This window comes from Medicago sativa, chromosome 6 (genome assembly GCF_051527215.1).
Source record: "Medicago sativa cultivar Bolivia chromosome 6, Bolivia_mono, whole genome shotgun sequence".
Taxonomy (NCBI): domain Eukaryota; kingdom Viridiplantae; phylum Streptophyta; class Magnoliopsida; order Fabales; family Fabaceae; genus Medicago; species Medicago sativa.
The window spans coordinates 4,366,449-4,385,503 of NC_140754.1; the positions used below are offsets into that span (position 1 = coordinate 4,366,449).

A 19,055-nucleotide genomic window follows, 5' to 3' on the forward strand; every position below is an offset into this window, starting at 1 on the left:
TATCATGCAATACTGTAACCAGAAAATGGAGGTTTCTGCGTTCTTAAGATGCAGAACTCAACGGTAGTTAACAACCGCTGGAACTCAACGATAGTTAACTATCGACGTGTTTCCCAACGGTAGTTAACTACCACCAGAGAGGTGTTAAGTCATTTACTTATGTCAATTGGAAGTATTCTTTGTAAAAAAGCAATTTTCCTATTATTATCGTCCAGAGAACATTGACTTATTAATAACAACGCGTTGATTTCTTTTTTCCTTCTCAGATCTCAGACCTCTATTCTCATGGCTATGCTGCAATCACCTTCATCATCTTCTTCCTTCTCCCGCAGATACACCTATAGTACGTTCCTCAGCTTCAGAGGATCTGACACTCGCTTTGGTTTTACCGGCAATCTCTACAAAGCTCTTTGTGATCGTGGAGTCCACACTTTCATCGATGACTTAGAGCTTCAACGAGGGGACGAAATAAAACCATCACTAGCCACAGCCATTGAAGAGTCCAGGATTTTCATCCCTGTTTTCTCTACCAACTATGCTTCTTCTTCATATTGTTTGGACGAACTTGTCCACATCATTCGTTGCTCCAAGTCAAAGGGAGGGCTGGTTCTACCAGTTTTCTATGATATAGCTCCTACTGATGTACGCCATCAGACTGGAAGCATCGGGGAAGCATTGGCGAAGTTTCAAGAGAGGTTCCAAAATGATACAGATAATATGGAAAGGCTGCATAAATGGAAGATGGCTCTTACACAAGCAGCTGCGCTTTCCGGCTACCACTTCTCTCATGGGTACCCAATTTCATTCTTTATTGTCTTATCATAATCTTGAAACGTAAATAGGAAATGTTTTTAGAGTTATTTGAATTGTAGTAAGTAACGTAAACAGTAATGATAATTATAATATGATAATGATTATCAAATTGTGATGCAATGACTAATACTTATCTGATTGGACAGGTCTAGATATGAACACGAGTTTATTTGGGATATAGTTAAAGAGGTCTCCCACAGGATCAATCGTGTTCCTCTACATGTTACAGAGTTCCCTGTTGGCCTGGAATCTCGGGTACTAAAAGTAAAGTTACTTATGGATGGTAGCCATGATGTTGTCCAGATGATTGGGATCCATGGGATTGGCGGAATAGGCAAAACAACACTTGCAAAAGAGATTTATAATCAGATTGGCGATCAATTTGATGAGTTGTGCTTCCTTCACAACGTGAGAGAAATTTGTTCGACCAAACGTGGCTTAGAACATCTCCAACAGGAGCTCCTTTCCAAAACAGTTGGGCTAAACATTAAGATAGGAGATGTCAGTGAAGGAATTCCAATCATAAAGGAGAGACTACAACGAAAAAAGATTTTGTTGATTCTCGATGATGTTGACCAACTGAAACAACTCAAGGCTTTGGCTGGAGGACTTGATTGGTTTCGCGCTGGTAGCAAGGTGATCATTACCACCCGAGATAAACATTTGTTAGCAAGTCATGAGATTAAAAAAACATATGAAGTGGATGAGTTAAATGAGAAAGATGCACTTGACTTGTTGAGGTGGCAGGCTTGTAAAAATAACAAAACTAGTTCAAGTCGTGAGGATATTTTAGAACGTGGAATAAGATATTCCTCTGGCCTTCCATTAGCTTTAGAAGTAGTGGGTTCTGACTTGTCTGAAAAGCCTATAGACGAATGGAGTTCTACGTTGGATCGATATAAAAGGACTGTTCCTGAAGATATCCAACAGATACTTAAAGTCAGCTTTGATGCTTTGGAGGAGGAATATAAGAGTGTCTTTCTCGACATTGCTTGTTTCTTCAAAGGATGTAGACTGGAAGAGTTCAAAGATATACTTGAGGCTCATTATACTTATTGCATCACAAATCATATTGGAGTGTTGGTTGGAAAATCTCTCATAAAGATTATTGGGGGTTGTGTGACATTACATGACCTGATAGAGGACATGGGTAAAGAGATTGTACGACAAGAATCACCAAAAGAGCCCGGAAAACGTAGTAGGTTGTGGTTCCATGAAGACATAGTTCATGTTTTACAAGCAAATTCGGTGAGTAAGAATAATGCATGTAAATGTATATAAACGCTCAACTTTTTATCTTCAACCTTGATTTTGCCTTTTTGATTATCCGTGCTACTAATGTTAATGCAACAAATATTACCCCCTTATAATATGTAAATTTCCCTATATGTACACCTATTTTTGTTTACTTAGTTATATAATATATATTTTTTTTTTAACAGGGAACAAGTCAAATTGAAATTTTATACCTGAATTTCCCATTGTCTAAAGAAGAAGAAGAGGTAGAATGGGAAGGAGATGAATTGAAGAATATGAAAAACCTTAAAACAATTATCATCCATAATTGCTGTTTTTCCAATGGTTGTCAACATCTTCCAAATAGTTTAAGAGTGCTGGATTGGCCTAGATATCCTTCACAGAATTTACCATCTGATTTTTGTCCAAGGAAACTTTCCATATGCAGGTTACTTGAAAGTAGCCTTGTAACATTTGACTTTCACAGATCATTCAAGGTAGGCGTAGTGTTTTCATCATTTTCCTCATCTTGTGTACCAACTCACTACTGTAAGATTACTCATTTTCCTCACTTTTTTTTTTTTTTTTTGCAGAAGTTCGTGTATATGAGAGAGTTAAATTTAGACTACAATCAATCTTTAACACATATACTTGATATATCTGGTCTCTTAAATTTGGAAATACTTTCATTTCGAGATTGTTGGAATTTAATTACAGTTCACGACTCTATTGGGTTCTTGAGCAAACTCAAAATCTTGAACGTTACTGGTTGCAGCAAGCTGAGGAGTTTGCCACCCATAAAGTCGACATCTCTTCAAAAACTTGAACTTTCACATTGTAATAATCTCAAGAGTTTTCCAGAAATATTAGGAGAGATGAAACATATAACATACATTGAATTTGTTGGCACCTCCATAGAACAATTTCCATTTTCATTTCAAAATCTCTCCATGGTCCATACTCTACGAATATTTGGAAGTAGAATGCCTCATAATTTGTCTTGGATTAATGCTCATGAGAATGATAAACCGAGCTCCATGGTGTCTTCAAATGTTCAATTTCTTCATCTCATAGAATGCAATCCGTCAAATGATTTTCTTCGAAGGTTTGTCAATGTGAAAGTTTTAGACCTATCGGGAAGTAATCTCACCATTCTTTCAGAATGCCTCGAAGAGTGTCACTTTTTACAAAGACTTTGTCTGAATGATTGCAAGTATCTCCAAGAAATTAGAGGGATTCCGCCAAGTTTAAAACGTTTGTCTGCATTACACTGCAAATCATTGACTTCCTCGTGTAGAAGCATGCTACTTAGTCAGGTTTTGTATTTTTGTTTTATAACTATTTGACTTCATATTTAATATTTCATAATGATTTTTCTTGCTAAACTTGTGAGTTGTTTACAAATAACAGCATTTGCATGAAGATGGAGGCACCGAGTTTAGTTTTGCAGGAAGTGCTATGATTCCAGAGTGGTTCAATCAACAAAGCAAGGGACCATCAATTTCTTTTTGGTTTCGTGGCAGGTTCCCTTCCATAGCTCTCTTTGTTGCTAGTCTATCAACGGATAACAAGCATCCCAACAATGACTTTCTTTCATTAACAGCCTATCTGAGAACCAATACCTATAAATATGATATTGAGTTTGACATCAACAGTGTCGATCTCAATCTCGTGATACAACCAGATCATACATATCTATATTATCTGATGGGACTGCAAGAGATGGAACTCAAATCTGACCTGGGCAAAACAGATTTAATAGATGAATGGATTCATGCAGAGATTACGTTTAAGTGTGAGGGTGGCATAAAGGAAGCATTGCTTATAGAAAGTGGAATTCACGTATTCAAGCTGAAAAGTAGTATGGAGGATATTCAATTTACCAATCCGCATAATTGAGAAAGTTTCAAACCCAATAAAGTAGAAATAATTTTCTTCCATCTTCATTTAGAGTCTCTTAGCTTTTACTTCTAGTAATTTTGTTGTCATTGAGCTTTTTGGAGGTTGTCATCAACTTTGGCCCTCAGATTTAGAGTTCATGGTTTTTGTTGATGTAACATCTGAGACAATAATTTCATCGGTATTGGTTTGTCAATAACAAGTGAAATCAAATATTTGTGTCTCAAAATTAAGTTCATATTTGTTTTTCCTTGTTTGCAACACTAATTTAGTCACCGTCAACCATCTTTTGTGTTTTGATAAACTTTTTTCGAGTATGTGAAATAAGCCAATTCTATGGTGCACAAGAGACAAATCTTGTATCATGTAGAAGCTAGTTTCTACCTTTGGATCAATAAATCTTACAATTAAATTAAATGAAATATGATATGATTTTTTAATTCAATTTTGGAAAAAAACATTTGTGTATGAAGTAAGATCATTTTCCTTATGTACGTTAGACAGATTCCTTAGGATATACTACTTTAGAGTACTTTCCTACCAAATTTAGATGTTTACATGACCACTCTAAAGTCTAATAATGTGTCTAAAACAACGATTGAAAATAAACTTCCCATAATTTTTTTACTTTTTTTACAAAAAAACAATCAAAAGTTTTCCTCATATAAAAAAAAAAAGGAATGTTGTAACATTGAGGGAGGTGTGAAAACAAGGTCCCTTTACTTTAGTTTCTACACAATTTCAAACACCCGTCCAAAATGGCCCACATCCAAACTTGCAAAATAATTGTATAAAAAAAAATACGGAGATTCTTATCTCATCCTTCACATCTGATTTGAGATTATAAAATCCAAAATATTGTAGGATGTTGGAGTGTATTTTTAATGTGTTTTTATATCGTTCAGATTATATGATTCAAACTATCGTACTGAATGGGATAATAAACTATCTAAAATATATTATCGTCTTTCATTTCATTCATTTTAATATTATTTATTTCTATATATCCATCCAAGTTTGTCTCAAACCGTTCACCTCTGTCCTAAAGACTTGCTATTAAAAAAAGTAGACACGCTAGGTTGACTTAACCTATTACTACCCTTCTTAGCAATTGCACTTGCAAGTTGCAATGACATCAATTTTCCAAAGACTATACTTCTTTTTTTGAGGGACAAAAGACTATACTTCTTGTCTTCCATTGACCATATAATATACCATCCCATATTTCCAATAACTCACTTCCATCACATAACATAAGCTTCTATACTATAGTTCAAATTTAATCTTCCTAGCACCATGGCACAACCTAAATTGTATGTAATAATTGAATATTAAACCATTATTATTTATTACTAATTCATATTGCATAACACTTTTATTGTTTTTATTTTATTTAGTTAATTTTGTATTTGGATTATGGTTGCAGATTTAGCAGTGGAATTGAACATGCATCATTTGTGACAAGCTATCAAATCCTTAAAAAAGCATGGAATGTTATCTCATCTAGTTCTAAAGACATAATTACAAATGATGGTGTTGGATTGTGTTGGAAAGAGTACATAGAACAAAGTCCTGATTTGACAATTATAGCCTTTGAAGCTACCATAGATTCTTCCAATCTTCAAAGTGGTTTGATTTCATCTTCTGATCTTAATAAGAAGAATTTTCATCAGTTTGACTTTTTATGCTCTAAGAAGAACCCTTCTTTCTCTCTGAATAGCACTGCTGTTTCACTCTTTTGTGATAATTTTCAGAAGCTTGATGAGTTGAAATCTAAGGTATTTTCCCTTATCTTTTTGGATTATTTTTTTGAGGTTCTGATTCTAATTGAATTTTGATCTGAATTAAAAGTTGCCATTTTCTTGCAAATTTAGTGATTGTTGTGTAAAATGGTCAATGATTCATGGTTAATAACACTCTTTTGAATTGAGCTGTTTAACTTTGCAATTAGTCTTAATCACAAAAATATTAAATTTCTTAGCTTTGCAATTTTAAGACACAAATCAAAAAATAACGGGAGTTAGATTCTATAAAAGGAAAGTGTTGTTGGATCCTAGATATTAATTGAAGATATTATTATATTTTTACCAAATGAAGCACCAAAAGCTCTAAATTTGGACCTCAAAATATCGAGGCCATGTGTTGTTGATCTTCTTGCACACCATCATAATCGGAGGCCATGTGATCGTTTGATCTTTGGTCCGAAAGCAAAGAGTAAAGGGATTTAGATTCTATATAGTCGTTTGATCGTTCGTCTGATCTTAATCCAATGGTTACCGATACACTAACTGTGTGAATGCAAAGATATCCCAACTGCAACGAATCCATTTCATCTGTTTTGCATACGAGTAATAATGATGATATTTGTATGCTGCTGTTTTCATCTTTCAAATCTAGTTCTATTTTGAATAATTAGTGATTTGAAATTTGCATATTTATGCCTAAAATAGTGTTTAGGATAAAAATATGGAAAGGGCTTACTTTGTATTATGTAAACTAACTTGTGTAAGCTTATTTACCGGTGACATAAGCCTTGTGAGACTGTTTGAGAGAGCTTATATGGAAGCACCTTATGATATGTCCATAAGTTGTTTTCAACTTATTTCCATAATCTCCGTTTATTTTATCTTTTATTGTTAAAAGTACTTAATTAAGTTGTTTATCCAAACACGGTCATCTTGTAACAATAATGGACATCTTATGCATATTCCTAGCTTCTAGGCATATATTGTTCTTCATATCTAAATCCTTATGCAACAATCTTAATGCAGATATTAGGTGCAAGTCCAGTAACTCCGTTGATTGTTACTGGAAAAGGTCTTGGAGGATCAATAGCTTCACTCTTCACAATATCACTATTAGACAACATTGGTTCAACAAAGAATCGTCCACTATGCGTCACGTTTGGTTCACCTCTTGTTGGTGACAAGAAATTGCAACAGGCCATATCACGTAGTTCTAATTGGAATTCTTGCTTTATTCACGTTGTTTCTTGCAATGATCCTCTTCCAAGGCTATTCATCACAAACTACATGCCTTTCGGAACATTTCTCTTTTGTTCTGATTCAGATTCTACTTGTTTTGAAAATCCTGAATCAAATTTGGAAATAATAGTGACACTAAGCAAAATGCATGGACAAAATCAAGGATTCAAATTAGATGATTACGGAAATATAGTCGACAACCTCAGACGTAAAGCATTTTTTAAGGATGTTTTTATGCCGGCTGGAGACGGGACTCATTCAGATTCACTTGTGATCGGTATCAGTTTGCAGTTGCAAGCACTAGGATTGACACCAAACATTCTGGTATGTGAAATTCTTCTAACTTTTGCTTGAACAGTTAGAATCATTTAATTAAACCACATTAGGTTAGTTTTGTTTAACTTCAAGTAGTTCATTGGAGCTTGTTAATAAGGAGTATGTTTAGATAAACAATTTAATTAAGTGGTTATAGCATAAGCGCCTATCTTATAAGTGCCTATGTGTAAGTTATTTCTATAACAAAAGATAAAATAAAGTCGGACTGTTATTTATAAGATATGAGCTGTTTTCATAAACTATCCTTAAGATCTTATGGAAACAAGTTGAAAACAACTAATGTCTATATCAAGTGCTTATGTTAGTAGATAACCTCAAATAAGTCAATTTTGATTCTTCGCTTACTGAAAAGTCATGATAAGATTATGAATGTTTATAAGAAGTTAGATATGCTCTTTAACCTTCTTCGCTGTATTTAACCGGGATTATCTCGATCTTGGCGCGACTGTGATTTTAACATCAATCGTGATAGAAACCTTGACAAGAAGTTGTGTTTAAAATGCTTGTGATCAGTACAATTGAGTCATAGACTCGTCTTATGTGTAATCATAATACTACTAGTAAACTCAAATTTATTCTGACCTCATTTCTAAAATTGACTTGGGATGCAGAAAAAGAATGACATTGATATCAATGTTCTTGAAACAAAGATAAAAATACTAGAAGAACTATCCATCCGTCAAAAGAAGACATTATTTGATCCATCCAAGAAACTGAATGAAATGAAGCGACATATGGCGCAACTTGAATGGTACAAAATGAAAACAAAAAATCTTCACATAGGGTACTATGACAGCTACAAAAACATGAACAAGTCATCTGATATTGATGTTGTTAACTTTCATAAAAAGCTCACAATTTATTGGGAAAAGATGGTTGAAGAAGCTGAACTGAAGCCTCAAAGAGAAGGCGCTGCGTTTCGTTATCGCTGGCTCTTCGGTGGAACTACATATAGAAGAATGGTTGAACCACTAGTTATTGCTCAATACTATAGAGATGGTGGTAAAGATTACGTCAATAAACAAAGATCCAAACACTTCAAAACTTTGGAAGAATGGTTGGTAGAAGAGTCATCAAAATCCGAAAATGAATCAAATAGTTCAAGTAGAAAGAATGTGGAAGTGATTTTGACTATAGATTCTTGCTTTTGGGCACATGTTGAAGAGGCTATACTTGCATGCAAAGAGTTGAACGAAGTAAAAGACAAAGAAGAGGTATTGAATAAATTGGTTGAATTTGAGGACTATGTTTATGGTTTGCTTAAGGATTATGCTGTGTCCCCTGAGATTTTCTTGAGGCAAAGTAGCTATATGAGTTGGTGGAAGGATTATAAAGCTATTAAGGGATCTTCATACACTTCAAAACTTGCTGACTTCATGAATGATGCTGGAAAGATTAAGCTGTATGGTTTGGGAGCTTATGATTTTCCTTAATGTTTGCTGCATAATAAAAGTGAGTCTTATATGTTGTAATAAATCAGGATTTGATCACATTCTTATGCTCTTATGAACCTTATTGATAAATAATGGAAGCTTTTTATCTTTAAGTATTTTCCCTTGCAAATCAATACTCTTTAGTTTTACCTCAATCGTAGAAGTTAGATTCCATATACTTTGTCTTGCTTCTACTCAGACGGAAGTCATACGCTTCTAAGACTTGTCCCCAAGTCTCTAACCTCCCATTTAACCTCCTTCGATTCTCCAAGCAAGACTATGTCATTTGCAAAAATCGTACATCTTGGTCCTAACTCTTGGATGTGTTTCGTAAGTACATCCAAAACTAAAGTAAAAAAGTAAGGGCTTATGATTGACCCTTGGTGCAATCATATTGTTATGGGAAAATCGTTGGTAGTTCCATCTTGCATACTCACACTAATCAAAGTCCCCTTATACATCTCTTGGATAACGGATAACTTTAATATAAGCAATTCTAACATCTTTCTTCTCTAGGCCTTTCCAAAAATCTCTCTAGACACTCTATCATACGCTTTCTCCAAATCAATGAAAACTAAGTGCAAGTCGTTTTTATTTGTCTGATATCTCTCCATCACACGTTGAAGTAGGTAGATCACTTCCATAAACCATATTAGTTAGCGGTAACTCAAGTCTCTTTTCGTAATCTTCGCTCAATCACCCTTTTTTATAACTTCATTGGTAAACTGATTGAGAGTTGCATCGATTAATTTTTAAAACATTGAGTTTAACTACAATATTTTTCTCTACATATTTACTATATCACATTTCTCAAAAATAAAATAAGATAAATTACTATCATATTTTCCTCTTTCCTCTCTAGATTCTATGTGTCGGTGCACATATACTACATAAATAAGTATTTATGATAAAAATTATGATAAAAATTCAATCCGATCTTACTCGTGGATTTAAGAAGTGTACCAAATAAAACAACAAAAAATACATTTAATATTTATGCTCTTTAATTTATTATTTCTCTAACCATTTTTTTAAGGATTTAATTCTCTCACCATTGTCATTAGAGAAAAGTTATTTCAACAATCCAAAAGTTATTTGACGTTATTTTTATATGGTTGTTAGTGTAATAATAGTTTTTCTCTTTTTTCAGACAAAATAACCCTTACTGACATACATTTTTATGCAATGTTTTAAAAATTGTCACATTTTAATTATTCAAATATCATTTCTCTTATCATAACTCTAAATCACAAACAATCTACCAAATCGTTATTTTTTAAATTAGAGTTTAACTTTCAATCGACTTATTTCAAAAGTTGAACGATAGACTAATATGATGTCCCCTCAATGCTGCCAAAGCATTTTCAATAACATGCCAACCCAAGATACAGCCCTACTCCAGCTCCATCCCACACTTTCATCAATCTCAATCTAACACAAGCACAAATCCCGTGATCAACGCACCACACTCCGCCACGTGTCCCTTTTCATCCTCAACAAAACCCCCCTCATCCTCACTTTCCTTCACTCCTCTTCACTTTTCAAACCCCCCAAAAAACACAACAACAACAATGGCAGCAACAACAAAAACAACCTCAACAACATCAAAAACATTGTTGTCATTGTTTTTCTTCTTCAACATCATCATTAACCTTAACCTCTCCGAATCAAAACTAACCTTAGATTACTACAAACAAACATGTCCACAATTCGAACAAATCATTCAACAAACAGTAACCTCAAAACAGATCCAATCTCCAACCACCGCCGCCGCCACTCTCCGTCTCTTCCTCCACGACTGCCTCCTCCCTAACGGCTGCGACGCCTCCGTCCTCCTCTCTTCAACCCCTTTCAACAAAGCTGAACGTGACAACGACATCAACCTCTCTCTTCCAGGAGACTCCTTTGACCTCATCGTACGTATCAAAACCGCCTTAGAACTCTCCTGTCCCAACACTGTCTCTTGCTCTGACATCCTTGCTACTGCTACACGTGACCTTCTTATTATGCTTGGTGGTCCTCATTACAATGTTTACCTCGGCCGTCGCGACGGCCGAGCCTCTGTGTCATCTGCCGTTGACGGCTTTCTTCCAAAGCCGTCAATGACAATGACACAGATAGTTTCAATATTCGCGAAACGGGGTTTTACGGTTGAAGAAATGGTTGCTTTATCTGGTGCTCATACAGTCGGACTTTCACATTGTAGTGAAATTAGTGGAGATATTTACAACAATTCTTCTGGTTCTGGTTCAGGTTATAATCCAAGATTTGTTGAAGGGTTAAAGAAAGCTTGTGGTGATTATAAGAAGAATCCAACTTTGTCTGTTTTTAATGATATTATGACACCAAATAAGTTTGATAATGTTTATTTTCAGAATTTACCTAAAGGTTTAGGGGTTTTGAAATCAGATCATGGGTTGTTTAGTGATCCTTCAACTAAACCTTTTGTGGATAGATTTGCTAAGGATCAAGATTATTTCTTTAAGGTTTTTGCTAGTTCAATGCAAAAGCTTAGTCTTTTGAATGTTCAGACTGGTAGGAAGGGTGAGATTAGAAGAAGATGTGATCAGGTTAATTGATCTTTGTTCTTGTTCTTGGTGTTGTTCTTGGGGTTTGTTGTGGATTATAATTGTAATTTTTGTTTCTGGGTTTGATAAAAATGTAAACTTTCTTTTAATTGGTCCTTTTTTTATATATATAAATTTTTCATATTTTTATTTTATTAGGACATGATAGTAAGATTTATAATTATTGATTTGAGGTGGATTTCGAGGGATGGTCGAAAGTAGAGAGCATGGTGGAGGACTGTGGTGCTAGGTCTCTGATAGTGAATCTGCAAACACTCCGACGGATCATGTTGCTAGGTCTCTTGAAGGATAGTGTATCTGCAGGCATTTCGAAGTTGAAGTTAGTGAGTGATCTGATTTGGAAAGTGAGGCAAATGTAAATGCATACATTGCTTACGAGGCGAGGTCAACGGAAAAACACCTGCAACACTAGCTTGTCATGATTTGCGGATTATTGTTTGATCGATCACATGATTGTACGCAGAGCTTCTGAAAAGCTCTGCGTGCGAGTTTGGATTTACATTGTAGACACCGAATTTTAGATGGCCATTGCTCAATTCGAAACAATTATAATTTTATCATATACATTATTATATCAAAAGTACATGAATTTGATGTTTCAAGCTCAATTATGTACTTACATTATCGTTCTGTATGAGCTGTGTTATGCATGAAGGCATTGGCATATTGTGTTGTAAATTTAATAAAATCCCTCTTTTTTTATTCTTAGAAGGTGGTGTTTGTGTTGATTGTTGTGATACAATGCATAGATTTGTCATGGAAAGACACATTTTTTGAGCAGTTAAAACACAATTTTTGAAGCACAAAGAGTGTTGTTTAAGTTTGAGTTTCAAATAAACTAAATGAAGTAGTAGTATTGATTTAACTAGCCATGGTTAAATAAATGAAAAATTAACGAGGGGAATTTAATGAAGATTATTAAAGTAGTAGCAGATGCTTTTCTATGTTGAAAAATGTAGTGTTTTGTCTTTTATTGGTAGTTTCAGACATGGCCAACAAGTGCATGTGGATACAAATAATTTATTTATTAGACAGTTGTAGACTTAGAAGGGTTGTTATTAATGGACCACCTTATTAGGCGCCGCGTATATAGCATCCAATACACCATGACATTAAAATTGAAATTTGATTATTAGTGTGATGGAATGATAAAGTGATTTTTTGTTCTCTCTTATACTATTTTTTTAATTTTAGTTAAATCATAAAGTGTATGCTAAAATTTGATTAGAAAACATATGAATGTGTCAATTAAATGCATATCAATTGATAGTGTCATGGACATTAATATGTAGGAGTTGAAATTAAATTCTCCACTTCTTCACATTTTTGATGTGTGTTTCTCATGGATATTAGTTACTATCTTCACACTTTTGATGTGAGTTTCTCATGGATGTTTCACACATATAACATACACTTTAGACAAAGTGTTCTCTTGTTTAAATGTAGTTTTGAGAATGCAAAATTGTTAATTCTCTTCAATTATAGTATCAACAAAGTGTCCAACTTGATATGAACTTTTTCTCTTGCTTAATTAACAGCTTTGAGTTTGAATATAATCTCCCAATTACTGTATCAATAAAGTATTTATCAATGAAGAATTTTGCTACTACCCTTCAAAAAAAAATGGGGTTAGGCACCAAAACAAAAACTAAAAATTTCTACGAAAAATAGTATAAGTGGCATCTGCCAACGCGACCCTAGAAACAAAAATAGAAGAAAATTCAACGGTCCAAAATTAAAATCCAAACTTAGATTATATTTAACGAGACTACATGCAACTTGATTGACTTCTCTTCAAACATGACATAGTCTTAATAAATTAGCGGGGAACACCCGATTCACATCTAAATAAGTGATAAAAGTTGTATGATGTTAATACTTTCTTTTGACTTAAAAGGTTTTGTATTTGACTATTTGGTTACTCATTTGTAAACAACTATAAAGCTTGAATTATAGTGCAATTCACATAGTAGAAAAAAAGGATCCAATCATGGAAATCAAAGGAGAGGGGCTTTGTGCATGGTCAAATGAAGAAGAATGTGCTGCCAGGCTGGGTAAACTCATCATATTCTTAAGGTGGGACCTGGTATCATGTTTTCATTTTGCAAATTACACGGCAGAGTCATTATCAATTAATGGATATAAGGAATTTTTTTCATTATTTATTCTTTTAATTACTCATTTTGAGCTCAAGTTTAAATTTGCTAGATTATAGTAAATATTATTGTAATTTTCAATAAAGTTTGATGTTTCTTTTTCACCTTTCATGAAGGTATATCTTCCTTATCAGTTATAAAAATAATTGTTCAAGAAATTTATTATTATTATGATAGAATAGAAAACAAATGCTCTTTTGTTAATGAAACAGTTTTAATTGTGTGTATAGAAAAGAAAGCATCTTTACTATGGAGAGACCTCCTTGATAAGTTGATTTTATTGCACGCGGTTGCAGGCCATACCTTTCAAAATATAATAAACTAATTATTATTCTTCTCATATTTTCTTCATAACAGATGAGGAATCAATTGATAAAGACAAGGTTCATTTGATGATGACACTTAATTTTTAGTTACTCTTACAATTTTTTTTCTTACTATGTTATCAGCACACAATTTTCATTGTTTTCTAATGGTGATTAATCTCCGTTAAAGATATGTGCAATGCATAAGGTATGTGTTTTTCTTTCAACTGAATTTTTTCATATACACGAACAAGGAAGAATCCTTGACCATATGCATAAGGAAACCTATTCATTGTTGATAGTTATTCTTACAATCTATTTCCTCGATATATGAATGAGATAAATAATGTGTCTTTGATTTTCATAAAAAGTGCAGTTGGTTCTCTGATGATAAAAAAATAATTGAGTGAATTGATTATGGTTAAAAGTGAGTTGAATAATAAATTTGAGTATTAGGAGTAAAATTAATTCTAGAATCAAAAGCTCCAATTTTTAGTTTTAAGTAAAATCAATTCTAGAATCAACTTCAATTCTACTCAAGAATAAAAATATATATCATAAATCAATTTTTTTATCAAATAACTTAGTGCTTAAACTTACACACACCATAAATATACAAACATGGAAAGCTCGGGATTCAAACCTCGATCCATGCATACTAATGTCCATAAAACTTACCATCTGAGTTGCATTGAGTTGCATTCAGAAGATATACAATAAAAAAGGACCAACTGGTGTTGACAAAGTTCACAAAAATAACTCAACCTAGAAAAAGATTCTAGGTTTGATTTATGAAGTCTCTTATTTGGAAGGTCACACAATTGAGATAAAAAAATCTAAAAATATCAATTGTATTTTGCCTACACGAGGATTAGACTAATACTTAGTTCCAAACTGCCTAGCTTCCCGTGGGGATATACCTAGAGCGAGGTGCATATTAGAGGTCCAATATCCTAATTAGTGTGGCTTCATTATTGAGTATTTGTTGCAGGTGGTGACTATATTCAATTTTTATGGTAGTTCAAACTGGTTTATTATTTTTAGTTCCCAAGTTCAAAGGCTAACCAAATAGTTATGTGAGGGTAAACATCCCATATATCTTGATGTGTATGGGTGATATGTCAGATATATCTGTTAGATAATATCATTATATTGTTTATTATATTCTAGTAAGGGTAGCTTTGTCTTTTCTAAGTTTCTAGTATTTATACTCTATTGTAAACCTTACTTGTGTGACTTTTTCTCATATGAATGAAACCCTAGCCGTCTCTCTTATTATTCACTATGAATCTCTATGTTGTTAACATGGTATCAAAGAGCATGGTTGATTCTATCTAATAGCGGTGCTTCCGTTACTAAAGGTTGTGATCGGTTTGGGGTTTTGACTTGCTTTTGGAGATCACGGCTGTGATCGATTTGGGGTTTTGATTGGAGATTACGATTCTGTGTGGATGATACTAATTTTGGTGGTTTGCAATCTTCAAGGTAACACTTGTCTCTTGGATTTTATTTGTTTGGTTTTCATTATTCTTGTTTACTAGTCAACACAGTAAAGGCATATCCTACAAGTTTTGGTGATTAAAAGTCCAACATATTGCCTCCTACCTTGACAGTAACATCACGTTCTATTAAAAAAAAATTAGTGTTTTCATAGTTTGTTTAAAATGGCTGGTGAAAAAGATGATTCTCTTCAGTCAATTAGTGTCCGACTTGATGGAGAAAATTATTCTTATTGGAGTTATGTAATGAAATTTTTTTTGAAAGGAAAAAGTATGTGGAATTATGTTGATGGAACTTCTGTTAAGCCTACTGATAAAAAGGATGAAGCAAAATATTCAAAAGAGTTGGAAACATGGGATGTTAGTAATTCAAAGGTTTCTCAGTCAATAGGTATGCAACTAGCAAAATATGATACTGCTAAAGAGGTTTGGGATCATTTGAAGCGTTTGTATAATCAGTCTAATTTTGCAAAACGGTATCAGCTGGAAAGTGATATTAGGGCTCTTAAACAAAATAATATGACCATTCAGGAATTTTATTTTGCTATGACTAATTTGTGGGATCAATTGGCTCTTATGGAATCGGCTGAATTAAAAGTTGTCAAAGCTTACACCGACCAAAGAGAAGAGCAACGTTTAGTTCAGTTTCTCATGGCTCTTCGGGATGATTTTGAGAGCCTTCGTGGGGGTATTCTTCATCGTAGTCCTCTTCCAAATGTTGATTCAGTTGTTAATGAATTGTTGGCAGAAGAAATCAGACTCAAGTCTCACTCCAATTCGACTTCAGATAAAGGAACTCTCTCTGCTACTCCATCTGTTTTTGCTGCTCCTATTCACAAAGGAAAACATCAAGGGAGGGTTGGACTTGGTATTGATGAATGTGCTTTTTGTAAGGAGAAAGGTCATTGGAAAGCACAATGTCCCAAGCTGTTAAGAGGAAATAAAAAGAATTTTAAGAGCCAGTCATCAAATGTTGCTGTTGGTGCTCCTATTACCATTGGTTCTAGTTCTGGTCATGTATACCCATCTGAGACTACTTCCCAAATATCTGATATTGCAGAGCAGCTCCAAAAGATTCTTGCAACTCAGCCACATGCCATGTCTGTCTCCTCTGTTAAAGGTTTGAACTCTTCTAATATGTCAGGTATGTCTCCTTCCATATGGATTCTTGACTCTGGAGCATCACACCATATGTCATATGATGATAAATCATTTGTGTCTTTGAGTCCTACATTGTCTTTGTCGATTAGAACTGCTGATGGCACTCCCATGCCATTAGCAGGCATTGGTTCTATCTCCACACCTAATTTGTCATTTTCTGATGTTTATTATATTCCTAACCTCACTTTGAGTCTTGCTTCTGTAAGTCAATTGTGTGATGCTGGTTACTCAGTTATGTTTTCTTCCACTTCTTGTCATGTGCAGGATCCACATTCCGGGAGGCTGATTGGGACAGGCCATAGACAAGGGGGACTTTATGTTTTGGATGAGTTGAGAGTCCCAGAAACTGCAGCATCAACTTCTACCTCCACTACTGAATTATTATCATCTTTTCGTTTGAATTCTTCGTCTTCTAGTTTTTATTTATGGCATTCCCGTCTTGGACATGTTTCTGCTTCTAGATTAAAGTATTTAGCTTCTACTGGAGCTTTAGGAGAGTTACAAACCATTGATATTTCAGATTGTTGTGGTTGTAAACTTGCTAAATTTTCAGCTTTACCTTTTAATAAAAGTGTTTCCATTTCAAAAGCACCTTTTGATTTAGTTCACTCTGATGTATGGGGTCCATCACCGGTTCTTACTAAAGGTGGATCTAGATATTATGTTTCGTTTATTGATGACTATACTCGATACTGTTGGGTCTACCTTATGAAAAACCGTTCTGAATTTTTTGATATTTATCATATGTTTCGTGCAATGGTTAAGACTCAACATAATGCTGTTATAAAGTGTTTTCGTTGTGATTTAGGTGGTGAATATACCTCTACCAAATTCAAAGAATTACTTTCTAATGATGGTACTATTCACCAGTCATCTTGCACTGATACTCCTCAACAGAATGGAGTTGCAGAAAGGAAACACCGTCACATTGTTGAGACGGCTCGATCCCTTTTGTTGTCTGCTTCAGTTCCCAGTGAATTTTGGGGCGAAGCAGTTCTTACTGCTGTTCATGCTATTAATAGAATCCCATCGTCATTCACATCAGGTTTGTCTCCCTTTGAAAAATTGTACGGTTTTGTCCCTGATTATTCTTCTATGAAAGTCTTCGGTTCTACTTGTTTTGTTCTTCGTCCACAAGTAGAACGTAGTAAGTTGTCTTCCCGTTCGGCTATATGTGTTTTTCTTGGTTATGGGGATGGTCAAAAAGGTTATCGTTGTTATGATCCCAATACAAAAAAACTTTATGTTTCTCGTCATGTTGTTTTTCTTGAACACATTCCTTTTTACTCTATTTCCTCTGATTCTCATATTAATAGTAGTTCGAAACTAACCCATATTGATCCTTTTGGCCTTGATGATAATGTTTCTAGTGATTGTAATTTTGAGAATTGCAGGACTGATACTACTTCTACTCCAGATATTGACATCCCTCTTGTCCCCTCGGCTGCCCAACAACCTCCTGCAATTGTTGATCCTCATCCCCCTTCTTCTCCTCCTCGTTATCCATCTCGTCATCGTAAGTCTACTCAATTGCCTGATTTTGTCTATTCCACCTACTCAGCTTCTTTTGCTTCTTTTCTAACCTCTATTCATAGTTTATCTGAGCCCTCTTCCTATAAAGAGGCTATTCTTGACCCTCTTTGGCAGCAGGCTATGGCCGAAGAACTTTCTGCTTTGCACAAGACAGATACATGGGAATTAGTACCTCTTCCTTCTGGAAAACGTGTTATTGGGTCTCGTTGGGTATACAAAATCAAAACTAAGTCTGATGGGTCAGTTGAGCGCTACAAAGCACGCCTTGTTGCTAAAGGATTTTCTCAACAATATGGTATGGATTATGAAGAAACTTTTGCTCCAGTGGCTAAGATGACTACTATTCGCACTCTTATTGCAGTTGCATCTATTCGTCAATGGCATATTTCTCAAATGGATGTTAAAAATGCATTTCTAAACGGTCAACTTCAAGAGGAAGTTTATATGGAACCTCCACCAGGTGTTTCTCATAATCAGGGGGAAGTGTGTAAGTTGAAGAAGGCTTTATATGGTTTGAAACAAGCTCCACGAGCATGGTTTGAGAAGTTTACTACTGTGATTACATCTCTTGGCTTCCGCTCTAGTGATCACGATTCTGCTTTGTTTGTTAGGTCCAATTCTCATGGTCGTATTTTACTCTCATTATATGTTGATGATATGATTATTACAGGTGATGATGTTGTTGGGATTGATGATTTGAAACTACAATTAGCCAAGCAGTTTGAGATGAAGGACCTAGGTACTCTTCGCTACTTCTTGGGGATTGAAGTTGCCTACTCTAAGAGAGGCTACCTTCTCTCCCAATCCAAGTACATTGCCAACATTCTTGAACAGGCTCACATTTCTGATACTAGAGTAGTAGATAGTCCTCTTGAGTTGAATGTGAAATATGCTCCTTCTGATGGTGTTCCTTTGGAAGATCCCACTTTGTATCGTACGTTAGTTGGCAGTTTGGTGTACCTTACGATTACCAGACCTGATATTGCTTATGCCGTTCATGTTGTCAGTCAATTTGTTGTCTCTCCCACAACAGTACATTGGGCAGCTGTTCTTCGCATTCTTCGTTATCTTCGGGGAACACAATTTCAGAGTATTCTAATGCCGTCATCGTC

The 19,055-nt window shown here is 34.6% G+C and overlaps 3 protein-coding genes across 5 annotated transcripts; all 3 read left to right on the forward strand.

The window, feature by feature from the left end:
* The first annotated feature begins 237 nt into the window (after window positions 1-237).
* On the forward strand, window positions 238-4,177 carry LOC146912188 (disease resistance protein Roq1-like). 3 transcript variants are annotated; one of them, XM_085719722.1, is made up of 5 exons: window positions 238-791; window positions 960-2,061; window positions 2,256-2,546; window positions 2,643-3,365; window positions 3,460-4,177. In XM_085719722.1, the coding sequence occupies exons 1-5, from the start codon at window positions 286-288 to the stop codon at window positions 3,946-3,948; spliced, it is 3,111 nt and encodes a 1,036-aa protein (XP_085575848.1). In that variant the 5' UTR covers window positions 238-285; the 3' UTR covers window positions 3,949-4,177. The 3 variants fall into 3 exon arrangements, with proteins under 3 accessions (XP_085575848.1, XP_085575847.1, XP_085575849.1); XM_085719721.1 differs by having other exon boundaries at window positions 2,256-3,365; XM_085719723.1 differs by lacking the exon at window positions 2,256-2,546.
* Window positions 4,178-5,185: 1,008 nt separating this feature from the next.
* Window positions 5,186-8,817, forward strand: LOC146912189 (senescence-associated carboxylesterase 101-like). Its single transcript, XM_085719725.1, has 4 exons — window positions 5,186-5,261; window positions 5,375-5,726; window positions 6,720-7,256; window positions 7,880-8,817. The coding sequence occupies exons 1-4, from the start codon at window positions 5,245-5,247 to the stop codon at window positions 8,699-8,701; spliced, it is 1,728 nt and encodes a 575-aa protein (XP_085575851.1). The 5' UTR covers window positions 5,186-5,244; the 3' UTR covers window positions 8,702-8,817.
* Window positions 8,818-10,227: 1,410 nt separating this feature from the next.
* LOC146912190 (Peroxidase superfamily protein) lies at window positions 10,228-11,997 on the forward strand. The gene has a single exon (XM_085719659.1). It carries the CDS (start codon window positions 10,273-10,275, stop codon window positions 11,278-11,280), a length of 1,008 nt encoding a protein of 335 aa, XP_085575785.1. The 5' UTR covers window positions 10,228-10,272; the 3' UTR covers window positions 11,281-11,997.
* Window positions 11,998-19,055: the final 7,058 nt, after the last annotated feature.